General features: G+C 38.7%; 1 protein-coding gene across 4 annotated transcripts in view; it reads right to left on the bottom strand.

Moving 5' to 3' along the window:
• Window positions 1-19,832, bottom strand: part of TBCK (TBC1 domain containing kinase) — a 214,011-nt gene that overhangs the window by 156,173 nt on the left and 38,006 nt on the right. For all 4 annotated transcript variants that reach the window (XM_075200804.1, XM_075200818.1, XM_075200825.1 and 1 more), the window contains exons 4-16: window positions 16,780-16,894; window positions 16,047-16,120; window positions 11,956-12,097; window positions 10,539-10,599; window positions 8,816-8,877; window positions 8,138-8,199; window positions 6,817-6,965; window positions 6,570-6,708; window positions 5,518-5,617; window positions 2,631-2,680; window positions 2,109-2,235; window positions 1,555-1,653; window positions 1,135-1,197 (exon numbers count right to left, since the gene is read on the bottom strand). In XM_075200804.1, coding sequence (XP_075056905.1) covers window positions 1,135-1,197; window positions 1,555-1,653; window positions 2,109-2,235; window positions 2,631-2,680; window positions 5,518-5,617; window positions 6,570-6,708; window positions 6,817-6,965; window positions 8,138-8,199; window positions 8,816-8,877; window positions 10,539-10,599; window positions 11,956-12,097; window positions 16,047-16,120; window positions 16,780-16,894 — 1,243 coding nt within the window. The remainder of the gene's footprint in view (window positions 1-1,134; window positions 1,198-1,554; window positions 1,654-2,108; window positions 2,236-2,630; window positions 2,681-5,517; window positions 5,618-6,569; window positions 6,709-6,816; window positions 6,966-8,137; window positions 8,200-8,815; window positions 8,878-10,538; window positions 10,600-11,955; window positions 12,098-16,046; window positions 16,121-16,779; window positions 16,895-19,832) is intronic.

Below are 19,832 nucleotides of genomic sequence, written 5' to 3'. Positions count from 1 at the left end.
CACAAGTACAATACAAGTTGGGACGGCACGGTACAGTAAACAGTAAGCACAGTAACTCAGTAAGCTCAAAGCACAGCTAGAGAGAGGGGGAGGGAAGACCAGCAAGCGCTGGAGCCCAAGAGGAAGGGCGCGGATGACGGGGAGACCCCCAGAGGGGTGGGGGGAAAGGTAGCTGGAGAGCAGAGTTAGAAGTGTAGGAAACAGGAGGAGAGATGGCCCTGCTCAAGGGAGCGTACAATCTAAGGGGAGGGGTAGACAGACAGAGAGACATAGGGATGAGAGGGAGTAATGTTAGTTACTTGTCATTATATATTTTGTAATAGATAAAAATTAAACCAGATTATCATAAACCAGTATAACTGTATCCATAATCCACAATCAAGGTGGGATAGAATGTTATAACTACCAACCACCACAAATGCAATATACAAATGATTTAAGTTCTGTGATTTGGTAGTATTATTTATTTCATTCACAAATAGAGATCTTGTCAGCTCATTAATTGGGCTGATATTATCAACTGCCAGATATGAAAGTACAACATATCATCTGAAAAACTTTAAATCTTATGAGTGGAGCATCTGCCTTTCAGTATATACATAACAGAATGCTAATCTTGGCTTTATGAATAATAATAATATCTTGTTTAACAGACAAGACACATATGAATACAAGATGAAAACAATATACTCTTATGAATGAAAGATACTTTGATATTTGAGATGATATATTGTATTTTCAAGATTGCCCCTAGATAATATCAGCCCTATTAGTAAGATGACATGATGGGGCAGATTAAATTAATAACTTAAAATAATAAACTAAGTATTTTAGTATTTTTGGAACAAATGCCTTATTTTCCAACCGCTATATTTAAAAAATAAATTACACTTAATTTGTAGCCATCAAGTAATTAAAAGGCAGTTTATTAATGGAGTCCCGATACAAATTATCAACATTAATTTAGGTACCAGAACAAAAGGAGTTAAGAAACCCTGGATTAAGCAGTGAAAGTAAAGAGTGGTTGTTTTGTAAGCTCCCTGGTACCATCTCATATAATGGATACACTTCTAGCTGTGTGACATCAAACATACAATAAGTAGAAAACTCGAATGAACAAAAGTAATACATTACCTGGCGGTCTGTAGGAATTGGTGTGTCCTTATCTGTAGCGTCATATTTTTCTTGAATTGCACCCTTGAAAAGTTAAAATGAAAAGAAAGCTTATATCTGCAAATAAATTCTGCTTTTTCTAAATAGGCCCAATACAGTAAGTCACGTACATCTGAGCTTCATTTTTGTGGCTTCTTGGAAAAAAAAAACACTAAAGGCAATGCTGGATAATCTAATGAGTGGCCCGGCTTTATTATTTATTTATTTACCAGATTTTCTTTTTTATGGGTGAAGGTCCACAATTAAAATAAAGCCATTTCCTGTCTACCACCATGAGTCAAATTATGGTTTTACTGAAGCAGGGATCTATAATCTGTGCAGACTTGACCAGAAGATGGGATATCTACTTATGTTACACGACAGCTATGATTTGATTCTCACCTCTACACCCAGAAGAGCTGCCCAAGTTAATCCTCTCAATAGGGGAGGAATGTCCACCCTGGCTTCTTTCCAAATGAGATTTTTCTTGTACGGATAAGCCTTGAAAACATGAACATACACAATGTACTGTTATGTCACACAACGTACTGTCACAACAAGTAATCTCAATCCCAAATTTGTTTAACATGCAATAAAAAAATGGTAATACCTATTCTCTGTCAGTTACTCAGCAAAAGTGCTGCTAAAATGGCAAACTTCATCATGACCACAAATCATAGGAATCAGAATATCCCGCTACTACAATACACCATCATCACACACAAACTACAGATGCTGTTTGCATGAAACCATGAGCTTTGTGGAACTGATGCCTACCTAAATTAAAACTAATGAGAAACAATAACCTGTTTTAGAGTTCATGCATAAACATAGATTTTTTGCCATATAATGTATACAGTATGGTCCATTAAACATCAAACTCAGACTATAATGGCTGTCTGATGGGCTGTATAAGAACTCCACTCAGACTAATACAATAATGACAAGGTACTTACTTTAAGTAGCCTATCAAATAAGACAATCCTGTTCAGCTGATATTCTGTGTCCCTCTCTCTGATGATCAGAGGAAGGGTGGAGGTAGAGAGCTCGTTGTTACTACCAGAATGAGGGACGGTTCCCTGGCTGAAAAGTGATTAGAGAGACCAGCACAAATTAGAAGCTTGTTATATATACACTTGTATCCCATCTACCACTGACATGTTGTGTCTCACTGCATGCCTGCTCTGCCCTTACCTTGTCTACCTCCTCTCTCTCCCTACAGGGTCTGTCATGTATCATTAATAAAGATGAGCAGCGTGACATTAAAACCTATTTACATAGAGTGCTCTCTGGTCAGTGAAATCGTACAGACTGTGTACTAGGTTACATGAAAATGTCAGTATGCTGATGAGTCTTGTGACTTATAGAGTACCTATGGGAATGATGCAAAGGTAGGAAAACATTCAAATGAAATATCACAGCACTTTACGCCCAGGATTTATTATATCTACAGGGGAAAAAAGCAAAGTTATACTCACTCTTCTCCTAGTAACGGATAATATGCTTCCCCAGGCACATCTTTTAGTCTCTAAAATATGAAAACATGCAGATAGGTAATGGACAATGACATAAGTAATTCTTTATGCTACTAAAAACCATCATTATCATTAACTGCAAACTTGATATGTGCTGAAAATAGAATTACAACCTAAATATACTTTTATATATGCTAGCAGGCTAAAATGTACTGTCTAACATCTCCTTCTTTGATAAACCTGTTTATTTAGATGATTTCATAATCCTCCCTCCTTTCTGAGGTGGGTGATAGTATTACAGTAAAATCGGATTTCCACTTCTTCATTTTAGAATATGGGGACACTTTCTGTGCGCAGCCGAGTAGCCACAGTGTATGGTATAGTGTACTACATGCAGGACCACTGAACCTAAACTACATGTTGCTCTATAGAAAAAATCACTAACCACATTCACAACTATATGTCCATTTTATGGGGGGACTTGTCAGTACTGAGCATATCTGAAGTAAGTTTATCGCAATGGAAAAATCCAAACTACCAGCCAGTAACATTACTGATTGGCAATAGTGTAATATCTTATATTAAGTAAGAGCGAGGTACATAACAAGGATATATATACAGTCACACAGATCATCTCATGTTACAGCTGACATATAGTACACACATCATGTTACACTATGCGTTTTCATATTTCATCTACTTTTATTTTATATAGAGATATAAGATAGATAGATAGATAGACTGTTATATATATATATTATATATATATATATATATATATATATATATATATGTAAAAATATGTGAAAAAAAGGTTTTTTCTCTGACCAAATCAAGAATGTATACATGTATAATTACATAAGATATATTGATTCACGTTTAGCAACATTTACCATTTAGCAATATTTATAATAGCTACAGGTTAAATTTCAAAATCACACAGTTATGCATTTATAGAATTAGTATTGCAAATGGTTGACATTTAAATTTAAAATAATCGTAATTTTTATGACATCATTAAGGACAGTGCTTATCAGCATCACATGAAGTTGTCATGATAGGTAGTAATGTCTACTCAATGCCTTTGTATTCAACAACATGTTCAGTAACATGAAAAACATATTTGTAAACAAGATGGAATGGTATAGGCACCATATGTGTGTATATTTAATGGCCTATTTAAAAATGATCAAATTAGTTTCTGATACTAATTATATTTACTGTTTTCAAGTTTGTTGCAGTGTAATAATATTTTTGACACCAGATAGTTTAACATTTAATACTAGCTTATGGAAACCCATTATACTGGAGAGGGATGTCCATCTTGGGGGTTTGATTTGCACAATCCCCCCGCCTGAATAACCTTACTGCAATTGTCCCTTCCAGCCAATATATTCCCCCCCTCTGCCCTAGGTAAAGGGCCCTGAATAACAGAATGGCAGGGCGCCCTTTCTGGCAATCTATTCTCCTTTTTAATGATTTAATCATTACTGATAAATCATTTGAACTGTGCATGAAATCAGATGTACTCTAGCATATCCACTGTATGTGGGGAGTTCAATTGGATGTGTTACTGTAAAAAGGAATGCTGCCTGCACACTATTAACAATATTACGGTAATAGGGCTCATAATTACTATTAATACAGTAAATTGAATGCCGGCTTTATGCTCATATAGGGGGGGATTTAATCCCCCCCAGAATAACGCTGCACTAAGTGTATTACTGTTAAAATGGTAATATTAACACAGATTTCTGAAATCTGTGCTAAAATTACCATTTTAACAGTAATACACTTAGCACAGCGTTATTCTGGGGGGAATTGAATTCCCCCCATATGTACTATATAATACAAAACAAAGCTCTAGCTGACTTTAAAAGTACTTTTACTAATGTCATACTTGGAGTTATATATTAATATGTGTCCGAGAGAGTTCCTCAATGATTAAAAAAAAGGTGTACAGTACAAAGAAGAAAAAACCTTGATTGATCACACTTTCCCACAGTGCCAAGCATATGGATATATTATTAGCATTACAATATACTGTATGTGTACACAATAAATTAATAAATGATGTGGTCATTTGCCTTCAGCTCTCTAATTAATGTTAGTGGTCAGTAATCCTGTGTTTAGTGAATGATTATAATGGTAAGTAAGCATCTGGAAAACTCAGCATCACTGAACCAACAGGAATCCTGAAGTGCCTCATTATTGAGATTTAAAGCTTAATGGCAAAATTATCTTTATATGGGGGCAGTGCCCCACTTTTATTTCCTGACACATTTTAATCAAAGGAATCTGTAAGTGAAAGTACAGAAGCATGGGAACTAAATATCAATACTACACCAATGGCTAGCATGAGGGGTGCATATTAGAATATACAATGGAGCATATTTATGAAAACAGATACAAGGGAAAAAGGGGGTGATGGCCATAGCAACCAATCAGATTAAGTCATTTTTCTGCTTACAAACAAAAGCAAGCATTTAATTAGTTACTATGAGCAACACCAACTGTTTTGTTAGCACTTTTCATAAATGGCTCTTTATTGTGTTGTACAAATGACGTCTAGTACAGGCCTGTCCAACCTGCGGCCCTCCAGATGTTGTGAAACTGCAAGTCCCAGCATGCCCTTCCAGCAATCAACTGGTTGTCTACCAGCAAGCATGCTAGGGCTTGTAGTTTCACAACACCTGGAGGGCCGCAGGTTGGACAGGCCTGGGTCTAGTAGGTGTTCCTACTCTAGCACAGCTGTAAAATAATGGCCACTTGATAGCCACGGCCGGTATCCATATCATCCATTTACAAAGGTTCTACATACTAATTTCCATCTAGAAGAGGAATATTTCATAATTAAACATTTGTTTCTTAAACAAATGACTTTGCTTACATTTCTAAGTTGGCAGAGAGATAAAGTCACTGTTGTGTCATCCAGAAGGGAGCTTCTGTCTCTACCTTGACCAAAGCTTTCTCCATCTTCCAAAAGGAGGCTACATTCAAAAGACATGTTAAAGAGTTAAGAAAGGAATACACATTTTCTTTACCAGCAATAATTCATCAATAATATCTGTAAGCATTAGGGCATATCTGTTAAAATTGAGACATACTGCCCAGTAACTCTATTTCCAGGAATCTCTGTTTGGAGATTCAACCAACGCACAGTGTGGATTGAAAGACAGCACCCTAATAGACTGGCCCTGGACCATCCAATCAGGAGATTCCATTCATAACACAATATATCAAATGTTCAGGATCTGTCCTAAAATAGCGATACCTGGATCGTAAAGTTGTTGGAACTTTCTATCAGCAATGTGAAAGGTCTAAGGAAGGTGGAGAGTCTACTACTGAGCATCCTAGATCTTTCACCACTGTCACCAATAACCATAGCCCACTATACATTTGATTTTCCAGGAGTTATTATGTAATCCCCTTCAAGAGTGTACATTCACTGTAACGGAAATAACAATTCCAGTAATATACCAGTTAGTGTTCTGTCTGGGTGTGTGTTTGTGAGTTTATCAACAATAGATTTTTTTTTCTTAGTTTTTGGTCTCGTTCATAGTTTCAACCTCATAAGGTTTATTTTTGCTGAAAAGATGGATGAGGGATAGTTTGAATCTGCTTCTTAAGGACAACATGCAAATAAGCAACTTCTATTGGGTCTATGCTTGTGCTCACTGGGTATTCAGACATGGGCAAGCATGGAAGCAGAATGCCGCCTACAATCTGTTATTACTTTATTGGGACCCATCAGTGTAGAAAAGGAGTTTCATACTATGGTTTGTTACTGTCATATTTGAGGGCTCCAAAGCCAATGGACTGAGTCAGCGGAGTTCTAGTGCACAATAAGGACAGTCATGAAATTAGTTTGTTTCCTTAACAGAGACAGTGCTTTATAAATAGAAGCGCTATATAAATATGATTGTTATAATTTCAACTTACTTTGGTAATGTGCAAATTGGTGGTTTGGATCTAATAATTCCCTTACTGATCAATTCTTTTTCCAAGTCTCCTCCTGCCAAACACCAGAGGTGGTACACTTCCTCAATGGACCTTTCTGAGAGGAAGTCGCTGCCATCATCTAAAATGGTGGGATGACAAGTTTTACCTATGCATATTCATGAAACAATTGTGGTTTATAAACGCTCTTCCTAACCACCCTCAGCCCTCCTCCAAATAGCCACAGTACCTTTACACAGGAGGCTAATGTCCTCTGGCAGAAAGAGGTCAGCACACCTCAAAGCAGAGGAGAATAGGCTGGCAGGTTGGCGGAAGGGAGTGTAAGTAGGAGATATTTCACTGAACACGCTGTCAGCAAGCAGATCTGCAGCTGTGGGTCTACAGAGTATACACACATTAGTACAGACAGTACTGGGACACAACAACATAATACAACTCATAATGCGTCCTGTCTAGCAGTATATGCTAGCAACATCTGGGCCTGCTGGGGTTGTTAGTGCAACAACACTTAGAGATATGAGAACTAATTACCAGCTTTCAATTTCACCAACACCTTTAAAATGTCATAATCATGAGATCCGATACGTAACTTTCTAAAGTTCAATTTATATGCAAAGACAGAGAGGGCTTGATTCATATTTGGCCGCAAGTCCCTTTGCATGTCGTATCTTGTGAAAAAGAACTCTGCGCATGCTCAAAAATGGACCTAAAGCAAATGAATGTAATTGTATGCAATACATGTCCAAACGCAAATCACACTTATGACAGCCTATAACTTTAGAAGCTGAACAGTGTAAGGAAGAGACGGATTAACGTTGGCAATGTACAGCAAAGGGCATGAAGATGCACAAGCAGCTGATTCAAGTCCTGGGTTTCTTAGAAGTATGCTGTATTTCAGCTGTATAAATTGCACCAGCTTACAGTGCAGGTGTAAATGCCAACTGATATTGATGACCAACACGGAATAGTCTGATTTAAAAACTACATGTATGCGTGCCACTACATGGCACAGAACATGTATATGCAAGGAAGATAGACTATAAGGCATTGTATGTACAGTATGCTTTAAAAGCAGATTTTAATATTTAGTGTTAAAAAATAAAATGTAACTTTTTTAAGTCCATATTTTTATTAATGATTATGTCAAGTGTTGTTCATTTATTTTATAATATAATTTTTTTTGTATGCGTTCTGATATGCGTGACATTATATTGCACGTACGCTTGTGCGTATCCTGCACTCTATTCTGTCTGTCTACATACGGCAATTACTGTGTAGGCAGAGATTACATACACCCAGATTGAAATAGAAACGTATCTCGAGATTCGCTTGGATTCGAAAACGATCGCAGCTATGCTCAAGTTCCATGCTCTTTATTAAAACGCTACTTGCATTATAATTTGAAGAAGCCCCAAAACTGCACCTTGCTCTCTCATACAAACGAAAATACGTAAAATACAGAATAAATGTTCAGGACAGGAAAATCTCCAACAACTATTACACTTCTCAGTGGTGTGATTGCCAATACTGCCCTGCACCACACTCCTCACCTTTTTGATGGATGGTACGTGAGGCATTTACTCAATAACGTTAGAATATTTCCTGGGAGACTCTGCAAAAACAAACATTCAGCTGTACAAATATGGATATGTCATTCAATATACACAGTAAATATGATTTCTTATAAGCCAGGAACTCACAACATCAACCAACGAGCTCTGGTGTCACTTCAAAAGTCTAGACACATTTACACATAACAGCAGTTTCCAATAAACATTTTGGATGCTAACACCTCAGTGCATCCTACCTCTTGTCAATCAGGATAATACTCGCAATATCTGTGCTCAATCATATAGAATTTGTGTTTTGCAAATATAAAACTTTTGCTATTATTATACAGCTTTGCAGTACTACAATATTATATTATTTCTTATTGAGGCTGGTAATCTGTGCAGTATCATTACAAGTCATTCACTGATCCATGCTGTAGCACTAAACAGATGTAACAAGCATTTATACACAATGATGACAGCTACAGAAAAAGGCTAAAAGCAATTCCATCCTTGTTACAGATGATTTGAAATGCTACCTGCTAGAATTGATGAAATGGGAATCTCACAAACTCCACAGCACCACCTAGAGGGATTAACACTAAAGACCACCTTTTAAAACTGCATGTCACTAGCTGTAACAGCAATTTCCTGGGAATAGCAAAGCGCTTCACACACCTTTATCACTTCCACACATCCATGTTCTTCAGCAAGCACGGTCACAATGTCATCAACACAGCCTGAGGGAACAAAATAACAAGAAAATAAGGACGGAGATGTACATGCAAACACTTGCAACCGCACAAAAATAGCAAGCTGGGAATTACATGGTTAGGGTTGGAAAGCCAAATACATCTGGAATGAAAATCTACAAGTAGCAAAACAAATGTATGATTAAATGCAGATCACTGCTCTGCCTTTACCAGGTAGACATAATATTTCTTAAAGTCAACCAGCCATACTCGTATCAAGGGCCATGCCCAACAGACAACAACAGTTATAGCACAATCTCTCCACGGACATATCCCCAGACCAATTCATACCTGTTTTTTTCCTAGGAGAAGACAAGCAGAACGCTCAATGTCTCTCATTAACTAGTTTCTAAATGCAGAACCCCCCCCCCCCCCCCAAAAAAAAACTAACAAAATAGTGCAAGTAGAATATGTGCTGTAACCCAGTCAGGCATTAGCTTCCATTATTTTGACCAAACTAGACTGCTAAAAAGTGATTGCTTTGGGTTACAGTGCACATAATTGTTCTTTGCACTATTTTTTTTTTTTTTTTTTCAGTGGTCAATCAAGTAAATACAGTCAGCAAAACGATAACACTGTGTAGCATATACAGTAAAATCACAACAGTTATTGTGGTGTATTGCATATTAGGAAACCTTTGGAATGACCAGTTTTTACAGTTTTAAAGAGTAATATGAAATGGGTGTAGAAACAAAAGGGATTGTAGGGGGGAAGGGGTGAGGGGGGTAGGACCACAAAGATAAGCGCTGTAAGTATTTGGAGGGTAATTAGAGTGTGTTGAGCCTATAGCAGAGGGGGAGATATGCGTCGGGAAGAGTTAGGGTCATCGCACATGGGTCAGGTCGGAGGACGCGGAGCGTTGAGGGGGGAAGGTGTGTTCCATGGCTAACCATGGAGCCCAGACTTGACTGAAGACGTGGCCTCTATCATGGAGGTAGTACGTAATCTCCTCCATAGCGGCCACGTGCCAAATCGGCCTCTTGAGAGCCAAAAGGGATGGAGGTGAGGTCTTTTTCCAATCAAGGGCTATGAGTGATTTGGCTGCTGTCAGGATGTGGGCAGTTAATTTCTTGGAGAATTTGTCCAGGTCTTGGGGAGGGTAACATAAAAGAAATATCCAGGGATCTTTCGGGATGGGGGCTTCAAAAAAGGGTATTTAGGAAACTATGGACTGAATCCCAGAAGGTGGTGATAATTGGGCAAGACCACCTAATATGAAACATCGTACCCCTTTGGCCAGAGTCCCGCCTTTGCACCATTTTTTAAATAACCAGTGTGCGCAATTTAATCTGGTCAAAGGATGAAGGAGAGATGGACACTTGAACATAGATTTCTATGTTGAGTTGTCACTGCAGCGCGCACATCCATATGACCAAAGTGGAGTAAAGTAGAACATGTCCCCCCTGCTATCATCCAATTATGTATTTTTTGGCTGCATCAGCTAATGTACTTCCAGCATCTCTTATAATAATCTTAATTAAACTGAAAGTTCCAATATGCGTGGTCTTCCGAATGCAACAGGTAGGTAGCGCTGCACGACTGCTAGAATATTGATTCTCTTACTTAGAAAAGTGCACACAGTGTGGGTACACCATTTATTTATTGACGGAAAACATGAGGGTAGGAGAGCATTTGGAATTGTTACAAACCTAATGCAAGTATAAGTTTCAGTTTCTCAGATATGTCCAGGCTCTGAAATAGTTTTCTTCCCTGTGAAAAGAGGAATGTCACTATCAAACATGTACTATCAAAATAAGTTAAGTATATGATGAAATGTAATTTGTGAAAACATACTAGGTTCTCTTGCCTGATTCAAACAGGCAGTGGTGTTGTCGATATCCCTCCCTTTTATAATTTCCATTGATATGCACTGGAAAGGTTCAAAAGGAGGTACCTAAAAACTGCCTGCTTGACTCTGATAAGCGGAACCAGTATACTGAAGACCACTGTGGGACCATTGGATGCCTCGTGGAAGCCAGCAGTTGATGCAAACGGCGCAACAAAAGTAAGTAAGACAATACCTAATGTTGACGCAGTGACCAACACCCTCTACTAGATTTGAAGTTTAGTCTTTCGAGCTCACTTGGAAGTATGCAGGTTTTTACAGAATAGATGGCCTCACTATTTCAATGGAACCACTGTTAAAATGTGTCTTGTGTTCTTAGTATACTTTGTTGTGGTGGCTGAAGAAACAAAAGCTGCTCCTGCTATTGCAGCAGGACCAGCACTAGAAAGTCTAGCAGCTAGCACGTAGCCTATGTCAATCTTTTACTGCATTGTGATTTTTTTAGCAGTTTGCATAAAAAAAATGATCACTGTAATTATTAAAAATTCAGTGAATATGGCAAAAAAAAATGAATATTTTTCTACCACTAAGCGGATAAAAGGCTTGATGTTACTGCAGTGCTAGTAATTGGTTCCTTTGTGATAGATTGCCATAAAGAAGTAGGGAAGAATTGGTTCAAATTACTTGTTTCTCTAGCATTAAATGACAATTTGGTGAGGATCTTTATTTATAAAATGACACTGAAAATGTCTGTGTTGTACAAATGCATACATGTACTGCAAGATCTATAGTGCTGATATTAATTCAGTATTGTAGTTAATTTATAAGAATCTTTATTATATGATCTAAAGTTAAAATATTTTGAAGACATCCACTGATTTTTATTTCAGACAAGAGTCCAATCCAAAGCAACCACTCTCTAAAAATAGCTTTTAACACAACATCTTATTCATCTATATGTGTAATATTTACATTAGTAGTAATGCTACTAACATATTAGCATAGTAACAGCTGCATCTGATCATGAGTTGGGCTGTCACTAGTGGGTGGAAGGGGACAGACAGCCTGGCTGTGATTTCAGACAACTGTGCATTGAGGAGTAGTGTATTCCATTACTTTCACCAACAGTTGAATTATGGCCACAGAATATCAGATACTTCCCTCTCCTGGAAATCCCACTTCAAACACTAATTGCGGCATTCACCAAATGGCATCAACCCGCCCTCCGCCTCCGCCCCCAGCTTTATAAAGAAGCACTGCTTCAGCATTTTTCTACATACCACACATAGTTCAAATAAAATCACACCCAGTGACCAGACATCTGACTTCGGTCCTGAGGGGCGAGGTCTTTCATACTGAGTGGGGTCTTTTGGCTTTATAATTCCTTGAGCAATTACTTCTGGCGCCAAATATGATGGGTATCTAAAACAGAGAATAAGGAAGAGAAGTTTAATAAAACGTATTTCTAGGGCTTGAGAAATCCAATCAAGCAAAAGCTGTTATTGCACCTACACACTTATAGCTGGCACGCAGCTTTTAGGAATAATTTCTATGAGTTGGAAGGATACACCCCTTCATTGATCACTGCAAAATGCAAACTGGCTCCAGATATGTCTGAGCAGCTTCTGACACATGACCTTAAAGTTTCATATATAAAGCATGAAGGTAAAATGAGCTGCTCATCATCATCACCATTTATTTATATAGCGCCACTGATTCCGCAGCGCTGTACAGAGAACTCATTCACATCAGTTCCTGCCCCATTGGAGCTTACAGTCTAAATTCCCTAACATACACACATACAGACAGACAGAGACAGACTAGGGTTAATTTTGATAGCAGCCAATTAACCTACTAGTATGTTTTTGGAGTGTGGGAGGAAACCGGAGCACCCGGAGGAAACCCACACAAACACTGGGAGAACATACAAACTCCACAGAGATAAGGCCATGGTCGGGAATTGAACTCATGACCCCAGCGCTGTGAGGCAGAAGTGCTAACCACTTAGCCACCGTGCTGCCAATCTTTCATTACAAAGTGCCGATGCAATATCCATCATATTTATGCTATAATGGGATCTTTTCAATCTACAGCTAGTACTGAGCATTTTTATTTTTTATTATCCAGGAGACGTGCCAGCAAACCATAGCATACCCTCTACCCAAACCCCCTCCCCCGCACCCCGATCAGTACACCCACCTCCCCTGTACTGACAGTTAGCTGTGATTGATAACCAGCTCTCCAGTGCATTTGGTAGTGCATAATATTATCTGTGGGCACTACTGTGTGGCATATTATTATCTGGGGCACTACTGTGTGGCATATTATTATCTGGGGCACTACTGTGTGGCAAATTATTATCTGTGGGCACTACTGTGTGGCATAACATTATCTGGGGACACTACTGTGTGGCATAATATTATCTGGGGACACTACTGTGTGGCATAATATCTGTGGGCACTACTATGTGGCATAATATTATCTGTGGGCACTACTGTGTGGCATAATATTATCTGTGGGCACTACTGTGTGGCATAATATTATCTGGGGACACTACTATGTGGCATAATATTATCTGGGACACTACTGTGTGGCATATTATTATCTGGGGCACTACTGTGTGGCATATTATCTGTGGGCACTACTGTGTGGCATAATATTATCTGTGGGCACTACTGTGTGGCATATTATTATCTGGGGACACTACTGTGTGGCATATTATCATCTAGGGGCAGTATTGTTTGGCATAATATGTTCCGGGGGCACTTGTTTGGTGTAATGTGATTGATTTGGGGGCAGTATTGTTTGATGTTTGGTGTTATATGAACTGAAGGCACTATTGTTTGGTGTTATATGAACTGGGGGCACTATTAGGCACCCTCCCCCTAGACGTTGCTGTACACGCCCTTCCGGCAGCAAGCTGCGGCACAGAGTATCCCTCGCTCTGTGTCCCTGGGTGCACACCCTAATGACGTGTTCTGCGCACTCCTATGGGTAAGTGACCTGAACTGAACACTCAGAGAGTACTGAGCTAATATCAGATCATCATTGGCAACAGAATTTTCTTGTGGAGTAAATCTGCTTGCCAGCCTACTGCGTCATCTTTCTATGTCTTATAGCATCCAAAATTGTATTGGCCCTGCTCGCAAGCTTACAATATATGGTTTAAATATTATGAACATGTTGTACATCTGTATTGAACACCAGCATTTTATTCATGCATATCAGTCCCTGTGTAGATTACAATATAATTTACCTACCATATACTCGCACACGTGAGGAGCAATTTAGTCAGAATTCAATGTTAGATGGTATAGGAAGGGGAGATGGACCTCTGAATGAATGACTTTCTTATAGATAGGAGGCTGGCATGGCCTGTCTGTGCGGTGTGTCAAATGTTTTTTTGTTTACACAATACAGTCACACTCCTCTTACATGGCAGTTTTTAGTTCTACATTAATAAATACTTGGGGAGTAGCACAATACTTTATAACCTTTCTTTGTGTCTGCTTACTGTGACTCCGCCTCACCTGCCACTGATAACTGATGTGGTTATGGATAATCGAGTTAATCCCGCCTACATTTGTGTTGGACCAGCCCACTGTTTGGTCCCGCCCATGTGAGGCCACTTCCAGAATTTTTTCCAGGGCAACTCTAAGTTCCCAATCTGCTGATGGTGTGATGTGACCTGACGTCACACTGATGTTCCCGCCGCTGCTGTAAGCATAAGGAGCAAGGAGCAGCAGCTGCAACATCTGGGTAAGTATATTTTAAAGATATTTTATTATCACATTTTTTTTTACTCTGAATTTTGTAGGAGACTAGGACTCCAAGTATGATAATGGGTTAAGCTGTATTTCTTGAGGGATAATAGTTATTTTCTCCCTTAATGTCATAAAATAAGTTTTTGTTGTTTTTTTCTGGGGGGGGGGGGGGGGGGATGACATTCACCAAGAGGGGTGGGGGCGCTCATCAGGGGGGGGCCCTGCCTGTTTCATTTGTACTGGGCCCCACGATTTCTGATGGCAGCCCTGGCAATGTGTATGCAGTGATAGTACAGGTTGGCAAAATGTGTGGATGTATAGTGTTTGGAGTAAATATAGGCTGCCCATTACTAGATAGGAAGGTGCTATGTTACCTCTCAGCGTATATCACTACACATCTAAAATTGTTTACATTGTTCACAAATAGTTTATTAGAAAATTGCTGCTCCCTTTTGACCATGGCTCCTAACATTTGGTGAAATTTGTCAATACTTTAAATGTATTAATGTCAAAATGTTTTAACTATCTTTTAGTAACATGGCTGCCATTTAAATAGTAGCTATTCCTTTTTACAGACAGTCAAGTAAATTATAGCAGATATACATAAAACTATCACAAATGCTTTAATCAAAGATGATTCTAGATATGTATAGTGGAGCAATAAATAAATAAAAAAAAAAAGATATCTGCTTGTGGTGATGAGATTGCATTCTTTGTATTTTGCATATACCACAAAGATTGCCATCTTCTGAAAAACTTATCCTCACAAGAGCTATGGCTTACACATTCCCAGCAATTTTTCTGCCAGGAAAAAAAATACAAAACAATTTTGAAACAGAAAGCAATGATGTCATGGAAACACTCTTGGTGGGGAATTCAATTCTCCGGGATGTGCTGCTGGACATGACCTCAATCTCCGGCTGCACACATCATCCTTATTACGATAAGGAATCTATACTCCTTTTCCTGGGCACCTTTTTGGGGTGCGAAGAAAAATGAGCAGAATTACATAGTGCGGGTACCTTCACGCACTGTTCCGGAGGCAACTAAAGTCCTCCCATAAAACCAATAACAACATACTTGCCTACTTTTCAAAACTCTCATGTGACAGGGGGTATGAGGGGGGAGTGTGACAATTACATCATTGTAGCCCTGCCCCGTTAGTAAATGCATTTCATAGAAAGGGGCGTGGCTTAATTACGCAAAATCGCATCGTTAAGCCCTGTGTCCATCACGTCCAGGAGGATGCTTACTCTTCCAGGAGTCTGGGAGGGCTCCCCGAAATTCGTGAGCCTCCTGAAAGTTCCAGGAAAGTAGGTAAGTATGAATAACTAGCACTGTTTAGATACCCAAAGCGAGATACTGTGCTGATATGGCCACATTTTTACTGCATCTTTCTTTTTAACCTTTAAGATATCACAAAAAGAAGGTATCTAGATTTTTATATAGTTTAAATGGCGATACCACAAAGAATCACATGACAAACTATATGCATGGTAAAGTTTCAGCCTTTTTTTGTTTTGCAGCTCTAACTTTACTATTCTATGTGCTTGCTCTGCCATCTATTGGTCAATTATATTAAAAACAGGAACAAAACTTGTTCTTACCCTATTGGGAAATCTACATCTGCTCCATGATCTGATATGTAATAAAGGCCAAATTTAGCCATTTTAGCTTGACCCTGAAACGAAAAAAAAAAATTAGCTAAAATTTATATATATATATATATATATATATATATATATATATATATATATATATATATATATAATCTGTTCTGTTTACAACCATACAGCACTATTGTTTTAGAAAGACAGCATGAATGGGCAAGTCTGTGTCGACATGAATGTTCTGAAAATACAGCCTCCATACCCTGGGATCTGGGCTGAGTAGCAATGGGTTTCTTTCTTCTCTAATGGATTAAATGCCACGGGCTTAGTCTGAGTGAATCAGAGTTCTAGCAATGAATACTGTGATTTTTAGAACGTCAAAAGAGATCGCTGTATGTCTGTGGAGGGATCCTACAGGCTCATGCTTTTCATTTTCTAGCAGACTTCATTCAAGAATATCAAATGTATTAGTCAAAGGCTTGGAATACAGATACAAATCCGGCTCCACTGACTCCTACAACAGCGGCATAAGAGTGAGATCACTCTTGCAGGGATTCTAACAAGTTACATACAGCTGTGCTTTCTAAATGCTGTATTAAATTTACCATGTAATCAATTTGATAAATCAATTTAGTTAAACATCTGATGCAGCAGACACAAGTGGTAAACTATACTTTATTGTGCTTGTAATCTACAGCAGCTCATCAATTCAGATCACATTAATTCTTACCTCTCCATCCAGCAGGATATTGTGAGGAGAGAGTGCCCGGTGGACCATGTGGTGACAGTTCATGTACTCTAATCCCTGGAGGACCTCAAAGGCAAGGTGCAATATCTTCCAATGGCTGAAAGGGAAAGACAGACAGACCATTCAAATGTATCTATATATCTCCTGCCTGTCAGGATTCCCAATATAAAGATCACGGAAAGAATATTAATGAAGCAAAGAGGTTTATTTTAAACACAGGTCACACATGTAAAAATTAGATGAAGTAAATAATAAGGCAACTAACACAAGTCCATAGAAACAGTTGAAAAAGGATCCTAAGATTCTCAGGTTATCTGAGGAACACTAGTACTGGATACCCGGCACAACAGGTTAACTGCAGGTTCAGGTTAGTCAGAGTAAGCAGGTTTAGCTGGGTAGCTGGAGAACTAGGTTTAACACATATGACAGGTACAATAACAAAAAAGAAAAACATGGGAGCGCAAAACACAAAATAACATTAAATACCTTAGTATTTTAATAATATTATATCAATCCCAAGCGAATGGATCATAAAAACAATACAAATGTGGAAAACGATTGGAGCTGATTTATAAATAATACATTAAATTGTTTAAAAAGTGTATGGTTCACATACAGTCCTGTAGCAGTGATCCTCAACCACCGGAGTGCCACGAGATGTTGCTAAGTGAGCTGTGGCCCAATGCCTCCAACAGGAGAAAAAGCACAAGATGTATGGTGGTACATGCGTCATACTATGGTTAACTGGAAGACCTTGCCTTAAGAAAATAATTTCACCATTTGTTCCATGTGTTTTCTTTGCAAAATATTTTAAAGAAATAAAGAGTTCATTATTATTATTATTATTATTATGTTACGGGCGTGACACTTATCAATGTATCGCGTAGGTATGACGTTTCCACAAGCCTGTTCTTTATCTCTCCGCTGCTGTTGCTGCCATAATTGCCAATTCCACTTATAACAAGCGAAATTTGATTTTTCAAGTTGCATGGGGTTTTTTTGCAGGTCGTGGGTTGCGGGTTATTGGGTGGGTTACACAGGTTGCGGATTATGCGTGTCGAGCTCAAGTCTCTCTCGCCCTTGCTTTAGGTACTGCCTGAGAGTCTAAGACACTCCAAAATTTCTGCCCCTCCTCTCTCCCACGTATGTTCCTTTCCTAACTTCCCCTCCCACTGTACCAAGAAGTTCTGCCCTCCTTCCTACTTATCCTTTCCCTGGGTATAGAGCTAGCACTGCCCCTTTCCTGTTACTTGCTGTAGTTATCCAGTTTTGGTGAGTTTATGTTTATATAACTTTCTCTTTTAACCACTGATCTCTGCCGTCTTTTCCCTCCAGCAGTCTCTTTCTTTCCTCCCACATTAACGATCTCTTTGTTTCCTCCCACATTAACTGTAAACCGACAGCATAACAACGTTGGCAAGCAGCGGTTCTCTCTGTCCCCGGGCTTAAAGTGCTAGCTCTTCAGAACAGGGATGTCTGCGATCACTTCCAACAGAACGTTTCATATTGTGTATTGAAACTGGTGGACCTATCAGAGTTCACATAAACAGGGCTCATCTTGAAATAACCCACAAAGTTCATCATCATCATTTAGGCACTGTTAAAATAATCAACACAGAATATTATTGTCTATGTCTTTTACTTTATACTGCACAAATTGCACAAATAATCTGCTGTCCAGCTAATTAGAATGTACTGTATTTATGCTAGCTGTAGAATATCATTAAATCTTTCATGTATTTGTGTAATTAATGGTACCACAAGCAAGGTACTTATGTCTGAAGACATGGCAACCACTGGGGCATGTAACATTCATGTCTTATCTGTCTGACAGGTATCACATTAGCTGTAGTTAAAAGTTAATAGTAATTATAGTTATAAGCCAACATAGTTAATATTAGTTATAAGATTTTTTTTTTTATTAGTTGTGATGTTCAATTTATCACATAAAAAATAACAATTAAATGTAATGTCTGTGTATGCACTTTGTAATTCCTGCTCTTTGTTGTATATTTTTGCTTTTGGTGTGCCGCAGAATTCTGGGAAGGGCTTAGGTGTGCGGAAAGTGAGAAAAGGTTGCGGAGCACTCCTGTAGCATATAGCAGGCTTAGTGTCCAATTGACATATAATACGATATTGTAATCACCAAATGATAACACTATAGTGGAAATTCTGAGTTCTCCTTAATATACAACCACTAAGGGTCCGTAGACATATGCCAGATGACTGCAGGTATAGGATGTTTGAATTGCCAGGTTAAGCTGGGAAGCTAAAGACTCTGGTTTTCCAAGTTTGACAGGTGACTGCAGGTATACGGTGTCTGGAGGCACCGGATGAGCCACAGGAGAATCAGGCAAAAGGAGGGTCAGGCAAGCCAGGGATCAGAAGAAGATAGGTGCACAATAATACCAAGGAGTAAGCTGGAGCAAGATCAAATGAAGCCTGGGCCTGGTTCACAAGAGGATGTGCAAAATGTAGGAACAAGAAGGAGTCAAATACCAGGGAGGAAGTCAGGATCAGATCACAGGAGTTTTCACAGGAAGACCAGCAGCAATTGATGACAACTGATGAATTGGCACAGTTTGCAGGGAAAGGCAATTTTATAAAGGCCAGACACAGCTGACCATGATACAGATCCAATGAGGAGAACTTATCCCCTTGCAGGCAGGAACAGATGAAGGCACAGCGGCATCTAGGGAGGAGGTGGTAAACTGCATTCGGGGGCAAATTGTGACACTGACAAAGAATGGTCTAGGTATTTTCAAGGAATGGACACCATATAAATCAATCTATTGTTAAGATACATATTTAGATTTCTTAACCAGCACAGATATAATTAGAGGACAACGAATCCCAAATAACTAATCAATAATGGAGTTAAATGTACTCTTATTACTTGCTCTCTTGAAAAGTGGATATTTTTTAGGGAGATGGAAATAAATAAACAGCTTGCAAGGCAATGGCTAAAAATTTATTGAGATTAGTAAAAAAAAAAAAAAAAAAGCTACAATTGCAAAGCAAAGCAAGCTCATTTA

The sequence above is a fragment of the Mixophyes fleayi genome, chromosome 1 (genome assembly GCF_038048845.1).
Source record: "Mixophyes fleayi isolate aMixFle1 chromosome 1, aMixFle1.hap1, whole genome shotgun sequence".
Taxonomy (NCBI): Eukaryota; Metazoa; Chordata; class Amphibia; order Anura; family Limnodynastidae; genus Mixophyes; species Mixophyes fleayi.
This window is presented reverse-complemented; position numbering and strand designations above follow the sequence as displayed.